General features: G+C 40.9%; 1 protein-coding gene across 1 annotated transcript in view; it reads right to left on the bottom strand.

Moving 5' to 3' along the window:
• Positions 1 to 7,252: 7,252 nt before the first annotated feature.
• The window catches only part of LOC141153701 (potassium channel, subfamily K, member 16-like), a 123,935-nt gene continuing 117,377 nt past the window's right edge, over positions 7,253 to 13,810 (bottom strand). The window contains exons 5-6 of the mRNA XM_073638755.1: positions 10,640 to 10,814; positions 7,253 to 10,467 (exon numbers count right to left, since the gene is read on the bottom strand). Of these exons, the coding sequence (XP_073494856.1) occupies positions 10,214 to 10,467; positions 10,640 to 10,814 (429 nt within the window). The 3' untranslated portion in view covers positions 7,253 to 10,213. The remainder of the gene's footprint in view (positions 10,468 to 10,639; positions 10,815 to 13,810) is intronic.

The raw sequence follows: 13,810 nt of genomic DNA, 5'->3' as shown, positions 1-13,810 counted from the left end.
GGTTGGCCCACAGATTTTGTATCTCCTGCCAGTATAGTCTGTAGTCACAGTCCATGCTCCTCAAGATGACATATAACATGACCAAAGCTCATGTATCCAGCAACAACAGTTCACAAGAAAATTCCTCAAGTCCAGACGACAGATCCCTCAATGGTAGCACATGGATCCAGCCCAGCCGGAAACCAATCTCCAAACCCCAAAGGCCATCCATACATGGGCAACAGGCATAGATCCTCTACTCATGATGTCTCTCCACCAACCCCCCAACTAAACGTGTGGCTTAATTCTCCTCCCTCCCTGGGATCAGCACCCTGAATGGGCAGAAGTGTTCACACACTCCTCCTCCCAAAGCTGTGCATTGGCGGAGGTATTTTTTCTCAGGCCAAACCCATGCCATGAGACTGCATGTGAGAACCCCTATGGTGATGGCTCCACTAGGTTTACTATCCCTATCCACACAATGGGCCTAGTGGCTGGGAGAACAATGGCTTGAGACCCCTGAAAACACTAATGAGATTAATGGAATGATTGCTTTACATTTACCTTTAGCAATCTCCTGTCTGACCTTATGTATACATAAGATCCAACCAGCACGTTTTCTTCAGTTTACTGTCACGGAATGTAAACAATGATTCCCGAAGATGAACACTTTCCAGGTGAAATGAGTGCACTTAAACTGATGAGCAAGCAAATCTCTAATAAAACACAACAATATGATTGACGTAAATGGTGCTGCGTGCTGGAAAAAGTCTGCATCCCTTAGGGCCGCAGACTCCGCTCTACGTGCATTGGTCCAATAGTCTTTAGAACAAGGCCAGCTCCTCACACTTAATGATAAAAATTACAGACCTTTCCATTCTTTGTAGGTGGGAAACTTTCAAAATCATAAGTATATAAAATACTTATTTCTCCAATGTATATTCAGTAGTCTTGATGTCTATTTTGTCATGAATATACAACAGTCTATGTCTCCTATGTAATGTTTATACAGCAGTCGGTGTCTCCTATGTAAGGAAGACAGCAGACCTCCCACTGCTTGAGTCATATAAATGTTACATGAGCTGTGATAAATTTCCCACTTTGAGGAGACATGCATTGAAATATGCATGTGTTCAGAACAACTTACCGCTGCCATTAGTTCTTTTCAAAACTTATCACAAAGAGTCAACTGCACTCAAGACTGACAGACGCAAACCTGGAAAAGTAGTTGCAAATAGCAATACCATCCATACAAGCTACCATAACACGCCTCTCCAAAGAGAAGCATTTCCAGCCATCACTTAAGGGGAGAGTTCTTTAAATGTTTGACTCTTCAGAGAAGAAGAGGATCAGAACTCTAGTGCAACCTACAGGAAGTAGCAATCCTAAAAGCCAATAGTGACCCTTTAACGAGCACATAACTTAAGATATAAGCCAGAACCAGAAACTCAATTTGCAGACACTGTGCAAAGTATGAGTTCTGGTTTGGCTGGGTGAGAGGCGTCAGACCGGTAACATTTCTCCTTGCGGAGAGCGACATGTTAAGCATGTCACGGTGAGGAGACTTTTAAAGCTGCAATTCTCCTCTGGGAAATATGCAAATTATCTCTTCAGAGAGAAAGAGGACCAGAACTCTAGTGCCACCTACTGGAAGTAGCTCCTAAAAGTCAATAGTGACCCTTTAAATGTTTGACCAAATGTAGCAGGATAATTTTGATGACATTTTAATGAAATTTTAATGAAATGCAACTATTCGCTCTCTATGTCGCCATGAAGCCCCAGCCTTAAATCTGGCTTTGTATACATCAACCTTTTTTCTCATAAGAACTTTACTTTAGTAAATGCTAGAGATGAGCAAGTCCATTTGAGGCAAATCAAATTCATCTCAAATTTTCTAAAAAAAAATGTGGATCTGATAATTTTAATTATTTGTGATTTACTCAAAAAATCCAGAAAGATGGAGGCCAACAAGCTGCTATTTTCATGGATTTTAGAAGGCTAACAAGGGGTTAAAAAAATCTCATATGCACCTTTTCTTGGCCCTCACCAGACTTGTCCCACCATCACCGGTCTTCTGATAGGCTCTCCTGTCTTTTATCCTCACTCCGATACTTTGGCCATTTTCAGCTGGATCTTCCATTCACTAGGCCCCACGTCATCAAGAGGGGCACGATTTGAATTGCATCCCACTGGATGCCGTGGAGAGGACTGAGGAAAGGTGAGTATTAAGAGGGGGGGGGTTAAATTTACAAAGCAAATTTTCCAATGAATTGAGAAAATCTTGTTAGACTCACTCAACTCTAGTAAGTACTCGCTTGAGGAAGATTGGAGTAGTTTTTTAGGAAATCTAGGATGTGAACATGCCACTACATACTACATATCCATATTTACACTTGCATTTGCATTTTGCGCCAGTATGTAAATCACCATGACACCTGTCAGTAGGTACATGAAAAATTAAAAAAAAAACTCGGGCTAATATGTAACTTTTTTAATACATAAATATCCGCACATTCATTTCCAAGTATTGTGACTCTTAATAGAAAGACAAAATGTCCAAAGAACAAACCGCATAATTTAACAAGTAGCTTGACTACTTATAGCATTGTACTTTAATCCAAACACAGCTTGCATTTCCTTTGGACAAATATATACAGGATAGAATGACCATGACATACTGTATAAACAGTGAGTAATGAAAGAAACGGGGACTTCACCAAAACCAAAACAATCGCCTTTGTTTACCCCATAAAAGAACATGTATTATATTATCCATGCCTTTGTAAATAGTTCTCAAAGGGAAGCCGTGCTTGTGATACTACTTCAGGTTAAACATTAAATTTGTTGTCCAGCCCTTTGAAATTTTTTTTTTCAAAAGCTTAGTTGGGGTTTCCATAGATCAGTTGTGTTCAATTAGTTATTGTTATTCTCAACCAGACACAACGGATGTAAAAGGGGTTTACCAGTACTACATCCAAATCCAGATCAAAAAGCACTGCTGGCAACGTTTGAATGAATTAGATACAACAATTAAAGCTTTGGATGACTGGGAATACTCATTTTTACCAATCTCATTAAGAAGAGAAATGCAGAAAACAAGCTTTGTTTCTAATTCTTCTCAATATGTAAAGGAGTAAAAGGTGTTGTCCAGCTCCTAGATTTGTTTCCAAAAATGTAGAATTGTAGAAAATAATGTGGCGCCCCTGAGGGTTCAGTCGTCACAGGGGTACTGCACCTCAGAACGAGGTGTGGTATCTCCTCTTCCAGGTAAGGATGGAGTGTCACACAGGACCCCAACCACACACTCAGCAATACACCAATCCAGGTCTGAAGGGGGCCTAATGCACCATAGTGCTGCCCCGGGCCAGAATGCAGGAGTTCGGGGGAACCAAAGTTAGGGGGAACCACGTAGTGAGTGAGGGTGGAGGAAGCACTTTACTTAGGCACTTATTAGAATCATATATAACTGGAGGTCATCTATATAACTGGGTCTTTGGTTGTGGGTCCTTGGGACGGCAAGTCGGCACAAGGCTGCAGCCGGCTGAGGGTCCACGGTTCCCGGTCTCAGGCCTCGAGACGGGGGGTTGGGGCAGAGTTATAACCGGCTCTGTCCTCGGTCAGAGTCCAACCAAGAAGGCCCAGGAGGGGAGCAGAGGAGATAGGCTCCACAAGCGAAAGGATCTCAGGGGGTGCGGACGGAGCGGAGTCGCCACCTGCATACCTTATTCTGGCCTTGCCAGAGAGACCCTGCCGCAAGAGGGGGTACCGGTCCCCGATTATCTGACTTTGCACTTCACGTCCCTGTCGGAAAAGTCCGGAGGCTTATGTGGATCCCAGGGGGATACGGACGGAGCGGAGTCGCCACCTGTATACCCTAATCTGAGTTTATCCAGAGTGACCCGGCCTTACGCCACGTTCTCTCCACCAGTCACCAAGAAGGGCAGCCAGTCGGTCCGGGAGCTACACGCTACCCATCAAGGACATCGCAGTACCCGTACGGGACTCAGTGGGGGACACAAGGTGGGAGAAGTTTACAAGAGAGGATCACAATTGAGCGGGGGTCCTGTCAAGCGCTACTGAACTACCTGGAGTGTGCTGAACCCCACCCTGGTGGCCGCAGCTCGCTGTGTGACAGCAGAAAGAAGCTCTGAGCTGAGAAAGCACTACTGTGAGTAAAGACTCGGATGACTTCAATAATTGCCTCTGTCTGTTCTTTCCTCCGCGGCTCTGCACCCGCCACCGCTCCATTCTACACCCTCTCTCTTTACGCTGCCCTGAGGCCCCGCTCCACCTGTGGGGAGCCGCACCAACTAAGCTGCCTGAACACCGACCTCAGAGGACTGTAGTTGCCCTGGTGACTCTCACCAGACACCACGGGTGGCGTCACGAACATTCCCCTATTCCATTTAACTTTCCCCCTCCTTTTAAGAGTGACCCCAGGGTACGGGTCCGGGAGCCGGCCACCGCGACATCCCCCGAGATCAGGCAACAACAAGTTCCGGGCGCCGAGTCGTTCCCCATCCTCTGGGCGTGTCAATAACAAACTGATTCATTCTTGCCTTAAAACCTTCCTTGTTCCCCACTGTTCTTTTCATCGCTGTCTCCAGCAAAGACGTTTCGATCTGAACATGTGACTTGTGTCCTCACTGGTGTCCGCTTACACGCAGAAATTGGCTGCAGCGGTCTTGTTTCTGTATCAAAACATCGCTTGAAGCTAAGACTCAAAGACGGGTGGGTGTCTTGGAAGCTTTTAAAGAAGCACTCTCATTAAAATATTTATCCTCTTAACCCCTTCACGACATATGTCGTATATATATGTCATAAGACCCGCCCATCGGCGCCCTGTCACATGATCGCATGCCGCTGATGAGTTGGTATGATAACATGGGGTCTGCAGGAGACCCCTGTGGTTGTCATAGTCGATCTGCTATGAGCACTGCCCGGCTGAAGCCCTGCTATGTGTAAAACAAGCGATCAGATGATCGCAGCTTTAAGTCTTCTATAAAGACTATTCAAGCATGAAAGAAGTGGAAAAAAAAGTTCAAATCACCCCCCTTTTGCCCCATTCAAAATAAAACAATAAAAAATACATATTTGGTATCTCCGCGTTCAGAATCACCCGATCTATCAATCTATAAAAATAATTAATTTCATTGGTAAACAGCATAACGAGAAAAAAAATCAATACACCAGAATTACGTTTTTTGATCCCCACAACATTGCAATACAATGCAATTACAGGCGATCAAAACATTGTATCTACTCCAAAGTGGTATTAATTAAAACGTCAGCTCGGCACGCAAAAAATAAGACATCACCCGGCCCCAGATCCCAGATAATGAAGATGCTATGATCTCGGAAAATTTTGCCTCTCTACTAAGTTAATCGTTCTCTTTTCCATTAGGTCTATGACATCACGTGATTAAAAACTGACTAGCTGAATCCTTCTAAGCTCTATGTAGAAGCAGGAAGTCTATTTTCCCTACATGAGTTATCACTGCAAAAGTCTATGGCAGGGGAAGGAAGAGCAGCTGGGTCATGAGTTGCAGAGGGAGATGACTCATGCACGGAAAGAGTTTCTACATAGAGCAGAGAAAAGAGAGGAATTAACTGGGTAGAAAGGTAGCATTAGCAATTGTAAATACATAGTGCTGTATAATATGATGATTGCACTATATTAAGAAGATAAAAACTTTGATGGGAGGAGGAGGATGAGTGCTTCTTTAAGGTAAGTTTTCTACTATTCTAGAAAAAAAAGTTAAGAAAATTAATGGGCTGAACAACACCTTTAACTCCTTCAGATATTTGGAAGTATCACATAAAAAGCCTCATATATCTTCTCCAGTAATAAAGTAATTAAAAAAATGTCTCTCATCTATCAAAGATGAACTTTACATTTATTTCTATTTCACAGTGTAAAAGCAGCACTAGGACAATGGATGCCAACCCACCTGTTACGCACATGGCTGTGGAACTACTGTGCTGCGGTCTGGAGAGAGCCTGGGGTGGAGTAACTAAGCAAATACCTGGTTGTTCACAAGATCCTATAATGGTGTAGTTGGACTTGATCCCAGGTGGACACGAGGTGCTACTCCAGGACAGACTCTGGAGCCGCGGCAGTTGACTGCCAAGGGGGCAGTAAAGCAGGACCGGCCAGGAACTGGATTAGCAGGAGAAATATGGCTGGTAGACAGATGTGGAATCAGGCACAGGCAGGACAGGTACAGGAACATGGGACGGCCACAGGTTCATGGATCACAAGTACAGGTACACAGGTACTGATTCAGATGGATCACGAACAGGACTAGGCACAGGCAGAACGGGTTCGGGTATAGGACTGGAACAAGTGCAGACAGGGCAAGCAAGGTCAGGTAAACGGGACAGACAGGATCAGATTCAGAGCGCATAGGTACAAGGAACTTACAACTAGGAAGCAGGAAATTGAGTGATACAAATGAAGTTGCTAAGGCACTTCCACTTTGGGGAAGATGCCTTAAATACATATTGTCTCCCAGCCATTGACCGGGGACCTTTTCAGAAGTATGCGTGCCGCCCCTTTAAGAAGCAGAAAGTGAGAGTCCTAACCATTATCCCAGACCTACGTGGCGTATGCAGGCCCTGGAAGGAGAGAGACGCTAGGGAAGTGCAGAAAGATAAGTAAACACGCCGACATCCCTGCAGGGGGGAGGAATGGGACACGTGCAGGGGTGCCGACGCAGTTCTAACACCACTGACATCTTATATTCTTCTTTTTTTTATTTTTTTTCCCAGCCACTCATACAGTGACCCAAAAGCATTTTTCACATAACCTCATAAAATCTAATATTTTTCTCTCTTTAAAGTCCATGGGGAAAAAAGGTTACAAAACTAGCTAAAATCACAAACACAAAACATCTGGCCACTGTAACAAACAAAACAAAAAAAAAAAACATGCAGCCAGACTGCTCAGATGCAAAGTCTGAGGATATATACAAACGATGTGGATGTCTGAGAAAAAGTCATATCCTCATGCGTCCGCATTTACATGTGGGTTGAGATGGAGATTTTCCATTCGATTGCAATGGTTGAAATCGGCAAACTATTGTCACAAAATCATTAATGGATAAATGTATGCTGTAGACATCCTAAACAGATTTTTTTTTCAGGAAAGACCAATTTATTTTAAAGGGGTTTTCCCAAAAGCGATAACTTGGTAATTACTGGGACGCTTAGCAATCCCGAGTACAGGCAGTCCAGGTCGCATCTTGAATGGAGGGGCGATGTACATGCTCGAGTTCTGCTCCATTTCTGGTACAAATATTGGAGCTCTGTTCTTGGCTTTCTCCGGCAGTCACATAGATAATAAATGGACCTGAGGTCGAGCAGGTGCATCTCTGATCCATTCAAGATGGGGCTCCAGAGTCCCTATACTTGAGATTACTAAGGGTTCAAGCAATTACCAAGTTATTCCTTGTCCTATGGTTAGGAGGTATCTTGCGATTTTGAGAAAACTCAAAAATAAAAGTTATTTTCAGCATAGATATTTTGCACAAATATTCCCCAATGTGTTAATTCTATTTTAAAAAGGACTTGTCACCAGGTGAAAGGTGGCAGTTTTTACACTTATTTTATTCCCTCTGCTCCCCGAATAATCTAAGTTGATTTGTTTTTTTTGTTTGCTTGCTTTTTATTAATCCATCATATGGTTCTAGAGATATGGGCCTTTTTATTTAGTGCTAAAAGGTTCATATCTCTAGAGGATTATGTCGGAGAAAAAAAACTACAAAAAAGCGGAATAATCAATAAATAATTATTTAATTTTTTTTTTTTTCTAAACTACTTGATAGGACACTATTAACATGTAGAGCCATTTTTGCAACCACTTTTCTTATATTGTGTTTACGGTTCCTATGGACCAATGTGTGTCTATGGAAACAGACTACGAAACCATCCTTGTGTAGTTTGATCACTGAGTCATTCAGATCTACGAGATACTTATGTCCGCCACTTCTTGTTAACCTACCAAACGCACGTTAGCAAGAAGTAGGGAACATACAGAAAATAAAATGACTGAGATATTTAATTAGGACTATTTGTACGGTGGCATCATTTTTCATTTTGGACGCCCTGCAATAATAAAAATGACACTACCATCAGTTACAATGAAACGTTGCTCTGAATGCAGTGAAAATATTCTTTATTTCCTTGTTTTATTTAAAAAATAATAATAATTGACAACTCATGTTGACATGTTGCACTACATGTGAAGAAAACATTTCTTAATTATTAAAGGAGTTTTCCCAGCTCAGAAAGTGATGACATATTGCAAGTATAGGCTATCACTTTCTGATGGGGCAGGTATGCATGGCAGTAATCCAGCCTCTACATTCTCAGAATTAATTCTCCAAACAGTATGCCATCCTTTTCTGTAATAGAAAACCCCTTTAAAAAAATATGTACGCTTTAAAGTAGTATTTTAATTTAAATAAAAGCATGTTTGCAAAAAGGTTAGCTTATAAAAATTCAGGACTGTTTGGCTTCTACAGTCTCTATATATCACAGTCCATACTACAGAATGAGGTAACAATCATCTCTGAGCTTGTCTGATGGCAGGTTCTGTAACCTCTTTTCTCCAGAACCGTAATGTCATAAATCATCTTAGAAGATTATTCAGGAGAAGAGAGATCAGAGTTACCAATCCTGTCATTAGACAAACTCACTGACAGATTTCACAGATAATTCAATTCTGCAGTCTGTTATGTACTATGATACACAATGGCTGTAGAAACAAAATAACCCAGAATTTTTAATTAAACCCTACTGCAAAAATGCTTTTAAACCTAAACTACTTGCATTCAAGTAAAAAAAAAGTCTCCAAAGGTGTTAATATCCTTTAAAACAATGACACAGTCCAGAGGATTGCTTAAACTACACTTCTACTGAAAATAAGACTTTATTATTACTGAAAACAAACCTGTCGGTAACACAACCCCTGTGCAAATAAAAATGGTGGCAGTGTAAAACATTATAAAAAATACCTAAAATGGTACCATCCACTCATTTCACCAAAATTCAGCTCTTGTTGATATGCAAGTTAGGTGTTGCATATGAGTGCACTTGCAGACTATGGCTCCTCTTCCCTTCTCCCTGCCGCTGCTGCCCCACTTCTTCTTTGGCAGTGGAGAGCAGAGGTGACGTTATGCACCAGATCCGTTGACTTCATTGTTAAGAAGTGGTGCCAGTGGTGAAAAGCGAAGAAGATCCATAGACTGCAAGTGCACTGATACACCCAACAGTGCACTTGCAGAATTTGACTGCAACACCACAGGGGATGGCTCTGTGATAGTTATCTTTCATCATGTTTTACACTGCCCCATATCGCACTATCTGTTTGCATAGGGGTAGGGTTACTGACAGGGTCCCTTTAACATATAGTAATAATCACATTTTAAAAATACTAACACTATGACCACAAGCACATGCAAATTAGAAAGCATGTATAACAAAACATCCATAAAAAATGTAAAAAATATTGATGATGTACTTTCATTTAAATAAATAAGAAAAGCATAATAACGTTCAGCTGCTATTTGTTAACGGGATAGAACAGAGAAATGTAAACTTAGCCTACAAATATTTTTGGGAGTTTTCTGGAGTGCTTATTCTGTTTTCATTCTGGTTGTCAGAATTCCCCAATGTTAACGAATGTGACATAGATACAAAGGAGGAAATGCTGGGTTTTAGGCTCTGTTCACTTTATCTTCCTAGCAGTCAAAAGGAAACAGGAAAATCCCAGGTATAGAAATATTAAAAACTGGTTTCAGGGGGGTATGGGTAGCACTGTGGACGATGACTGTTTCGCTTTGCACCAACGCTTAAATGGGTTCTGATCAGAACCCTTGAAGCGTTGTCGAAACAGTCATCATCCTCAGCGCTACCCGCATCTCCATGCACCCAGATTTTAATGTATAATAAAGGAACTATTTTACGGGATGATGAGTGCCACTTTTTTTGTATCTCACCGAAGACATCTACATTCATTCTCTTTTTGAAGTTGAGCACCACGATATCCCAATGCTCACATGATGCGTCCAAGCTATTTGATAGTGAGGTTTTATGATGGAGCCGAATCAGTACTGTCTTATTTTTCACTGAATAACATGGAAGAATCTAGCATATTTTAAAGGATTATTTGGCAAAAACTAATTGAGATTTTAGTATTGATTGGCTTTTCCTTCCACGGCCAAGGACTTTTTCATAAGTTATTAGAAGGAGTTTTCTTTGTGCATGTTCCTTCCTCATCGGAGGTCAGTGGTTTCATGGCCATTTCTTGCTTATGTTGTTCTTTTTTCTGTTTTCTTTTGTGAAGATCTTTTTCTATTTTCTTTTCTGTATCTTTCAGTAGTGAAGTCAATAGGTTTAACAGTAGTGAAAGCCATGCAAGGCCAAAAATGATCCAAAAGTACACCAAAGCCCGGTATCCTTCAAATGGGTGAGTGCCCTTGGGTCCTAAAATAAAAATATTTTATTGGTAAATCATTTTCTTCTGTCCATTGTGTCTATAAGTCAGCGCACTTGTAATGTTAGCTAAGAATCTGTTTTCTCAAAATGTATCAACATGCAAGGTAATAAAAATCATGTATAAAGAAAAGCAAACAATAAAGACACTCAGAACACATACCAGATCCTACTACGTAATCACCAAAGCCGATAGTGCTCAGTGAAATGAAAGCATAGTACACTCCTTCTCTGTACGTCCACTTTTCCGTTGCTGAAAAAACAAATGGTGGTATTCCCAAAAACACAAGAACTCCAGCCAGCAGGAAAAATATTGTTGTTAGGATTTTTGCCTTTTTCTGAAAAAAAAAAAGAATAATTATATATATATATTTATTTATATTTATATATATTTATATATATATATATATATATATATATATATATATATATATATATATATATATACACTGTGTTCCAAATTATTATGCAAATAATATTTTCTCAGATTTTCCCAAATTACTTATATGAATTGCAGTCATTGTAATTTTCCAGTCAAATAACTATTAGCGTACAATTGAAAGGTTTTTGTACAAACTGCCTATGATAACAGTATATTTAAAAAAAAATAAAAAACTCAAACTGCACTCAAAATGCATGTTCCAAATTATTATGCACAGCAGAGTTTTCAACCTTTTCATTTTAATAAAGAACAAAAAAATGGTCATTTTTGAAATTATAAGCATTAGCAGGTTATTACAAACTGAAATCAAACAGTTTTCAACTCAAAACTTTATTCTAGGTGATGTTACATTTGCACATAGGACCCCTTGTCTGAAACTAGCTTCTGAATTCTCTCGTCCATTGAATTTGTCAGTTTTTGGATGGTTTCTGCTTGAATTGTTTTGCATGACGACAGAATACCCTCCCAGAGCTGTTGCTTAGATGTGAACTGCCTCCCGCCATCATAGACACTCCTTTTGATGATGCTCCAGAGGTTCTCAATGGGGTTGAGGTCAGGGGAGCATGGGTGCCACACCATAAGTTTGTCCCCTTTTATGCCCATAGCAGCCAGAGATGCAGATGTGTTATGTGCAGCATGAGACGGGGCATTATCATGCATGAAAATGATCTTGCTGCGGAATGCACGGTTCTTCTTCTTGAACCATGGCAGTAAGTGCTGTTTGAGAAACTCAACATACATTATGGAGTTCATCTTTACACCTTCAGGGATCCTAAAGGGGCCGACAATCTCTCTCCCCATGATTCCAGCCCAAAACATTACTCCACCTCCTCCTTGTTGGCATTAGCCGTGTTTGCATGGGGTGTCCATCAACCAGCCATCCTCCACTCCATCCATCTGGACCATCGAGATCATTTCATGCATGATAATGCCCCGTCTCATGCTGCACATAACACATCTGCATCTCTGGCTGCTATGGGCATAAAAGGGGACAAACTTATGGTGTGACCCCCATGCTCCCCTGACCTCAACCCCATTGAGAACCTCTGGAGCATCATCAAAAGGAGTGTCTATGATAGCGGGAGGCAGTTCACATCTAAGCAACAGCTCTGGGAGGGTATTCTGTCCTCATGCAAAACAATTCAAGCAGAAACCATCCAAAACCTGACAAATTCAATGGACGAGAGAGTTCAGAAGCTCCTTTCGAACAAAGGGTCCTATGTGCAAATGTAACATCACCTAGAATAAAGTTTGGAGTTGAAAACTGTTTGATTTCAGTTTGTAATAACCCGCTAATGCTTATAATTGCAAAAATGACCATTGTTTGGTTCTTTATTAAAATGAAGAGGTTGAAAACTCTGCTTTGCATAATAATTTGGAACATGCATTTTGAGTGCAGTTTGAGTATTTTATTTTTTAAAAAATATACTGTTATCATAGGCAGTTTGTACAAAAACGTTTCAATTGTACTCTAATAGTTATTTGACTGGAAAATTACAATGACTGCAATTCATATAGGTAATTTGGGAAAATCTGAGAAAATATTATTTGCATAATAATTTGGAACACAGTGTATATATATATATATATATATATATATATATATATATACAGTACAGACCAAAAGTTTGGACACACCTTCTCATTTAAAGATTTTTCTGTATTTTCATGACTATGAAAATTGTACATTCACACTGAAGGCATCAAAACTAAGAATTAACACATGTGGAATTATATACTTAACAAAAAAAGTGTGAAACAACTGAAAATATGTCTTATATTCTAGATTCTTCAAAGTAGCCACCTTTTGCTTTGATGACTGCTTTGCACACTCTTGGCATTCTCTTGATGAGCTTCAAGAGGTAGTCACCGGAAATGGTCTTCCAACAATCTTGAAGGAGTTCCCAGAGATGCTTAGCACTTGTTGGCCCTTTTGCCTTCACTCTGCGGTCCAGCTCACCCCAAACCATCTCGATTGGGTTCAGGTCTGGTGACTGTGGAGGCCAGGTCATCTGGCGTAGCACCCCATCACTCTCCGTCTTGGTCAAATAGCCCTTACACAGCCTGCAGGTGTGTTTGGGGTCATTGTCCTGTTGAAAAATAAATGATGGTCCAAATGATGGTCCAACTTTGGATTCATTAACATTGGGAAATGATGGTCCAACGTTTCACACTTTTTTGTTAAGTATATAATTCCACATGTGTTAATTCATAGTTTTGATGCCTTCAGTGTGAATGTACAATTTTCATAGTCATGAAAATACAGAAAAATCTTTAAATGAGAAGGTGTGTCCAAACTTTTGGTCTGTACTGTATATATATATATATATATATACTGCTCAAAAAAATAAAGGGAACACTCAAATAACACATCCTAGATCTGAATGAATGAAATATTCTCATTGAATACTTTGTACTGTACAAAGTTGAATGTGCTGACAACAAAATCACACAAAAATCATCAATGGAAATCAAATTTATTAACCAATGGAGGCCTGGATTTGGAGTCACCCCCAAAATTAAAGTGGAAAAACACACTACAGGCTGATCCAACTTTCATGTAATGTCCTTAAAACTAGTCAAAATGAGGCTCAGTATTGTGTGTGGCCTCCACGTGCCTGTATGACCTCCCTACAACGCCTGGGCATGCTCCTGATGAGGTTGCGGATGGTCTCCTGTGGTATCTCCTCCAGGATGGCACATCGATGCGAGCTGTGGCAAGAAGGTTTGCTGTGTCTGTCAGCGTAGTGTCCAGAGGCTGGAGTCGCTACCAGGAGACAGGCCAGTACACCACGAGACGTGGAGGGGGCCGTGGGAGGGCAACAACCCATCAGCAGGACCGCTACCTCCGCCTTTGTGCAAGGAGGAACACTGCCAGAGCCCTGCAAAATG

This window comes from Phyllobates terribilis, unplaced genomic scaffold (assembly GCF_046119375.1).
Source record: "Phyllobates terribilis strain yellow unplaced genomic scaffold, ASM4611937v1 Scaffold_7__3_contigs__length_470593459, whole genome shotgun sequence".
Taxonomy (NCBI): Eukaryota; Metazoa; Chordata; class Amphibia; order Anura; family Dendrobatidae; genus Phyllobates; species Phyllobates terribilis.
Note: the sequence above shows the minus strand (reverse complement) of the source record. Positions and strands in the feature narration are given on the sequence as shown.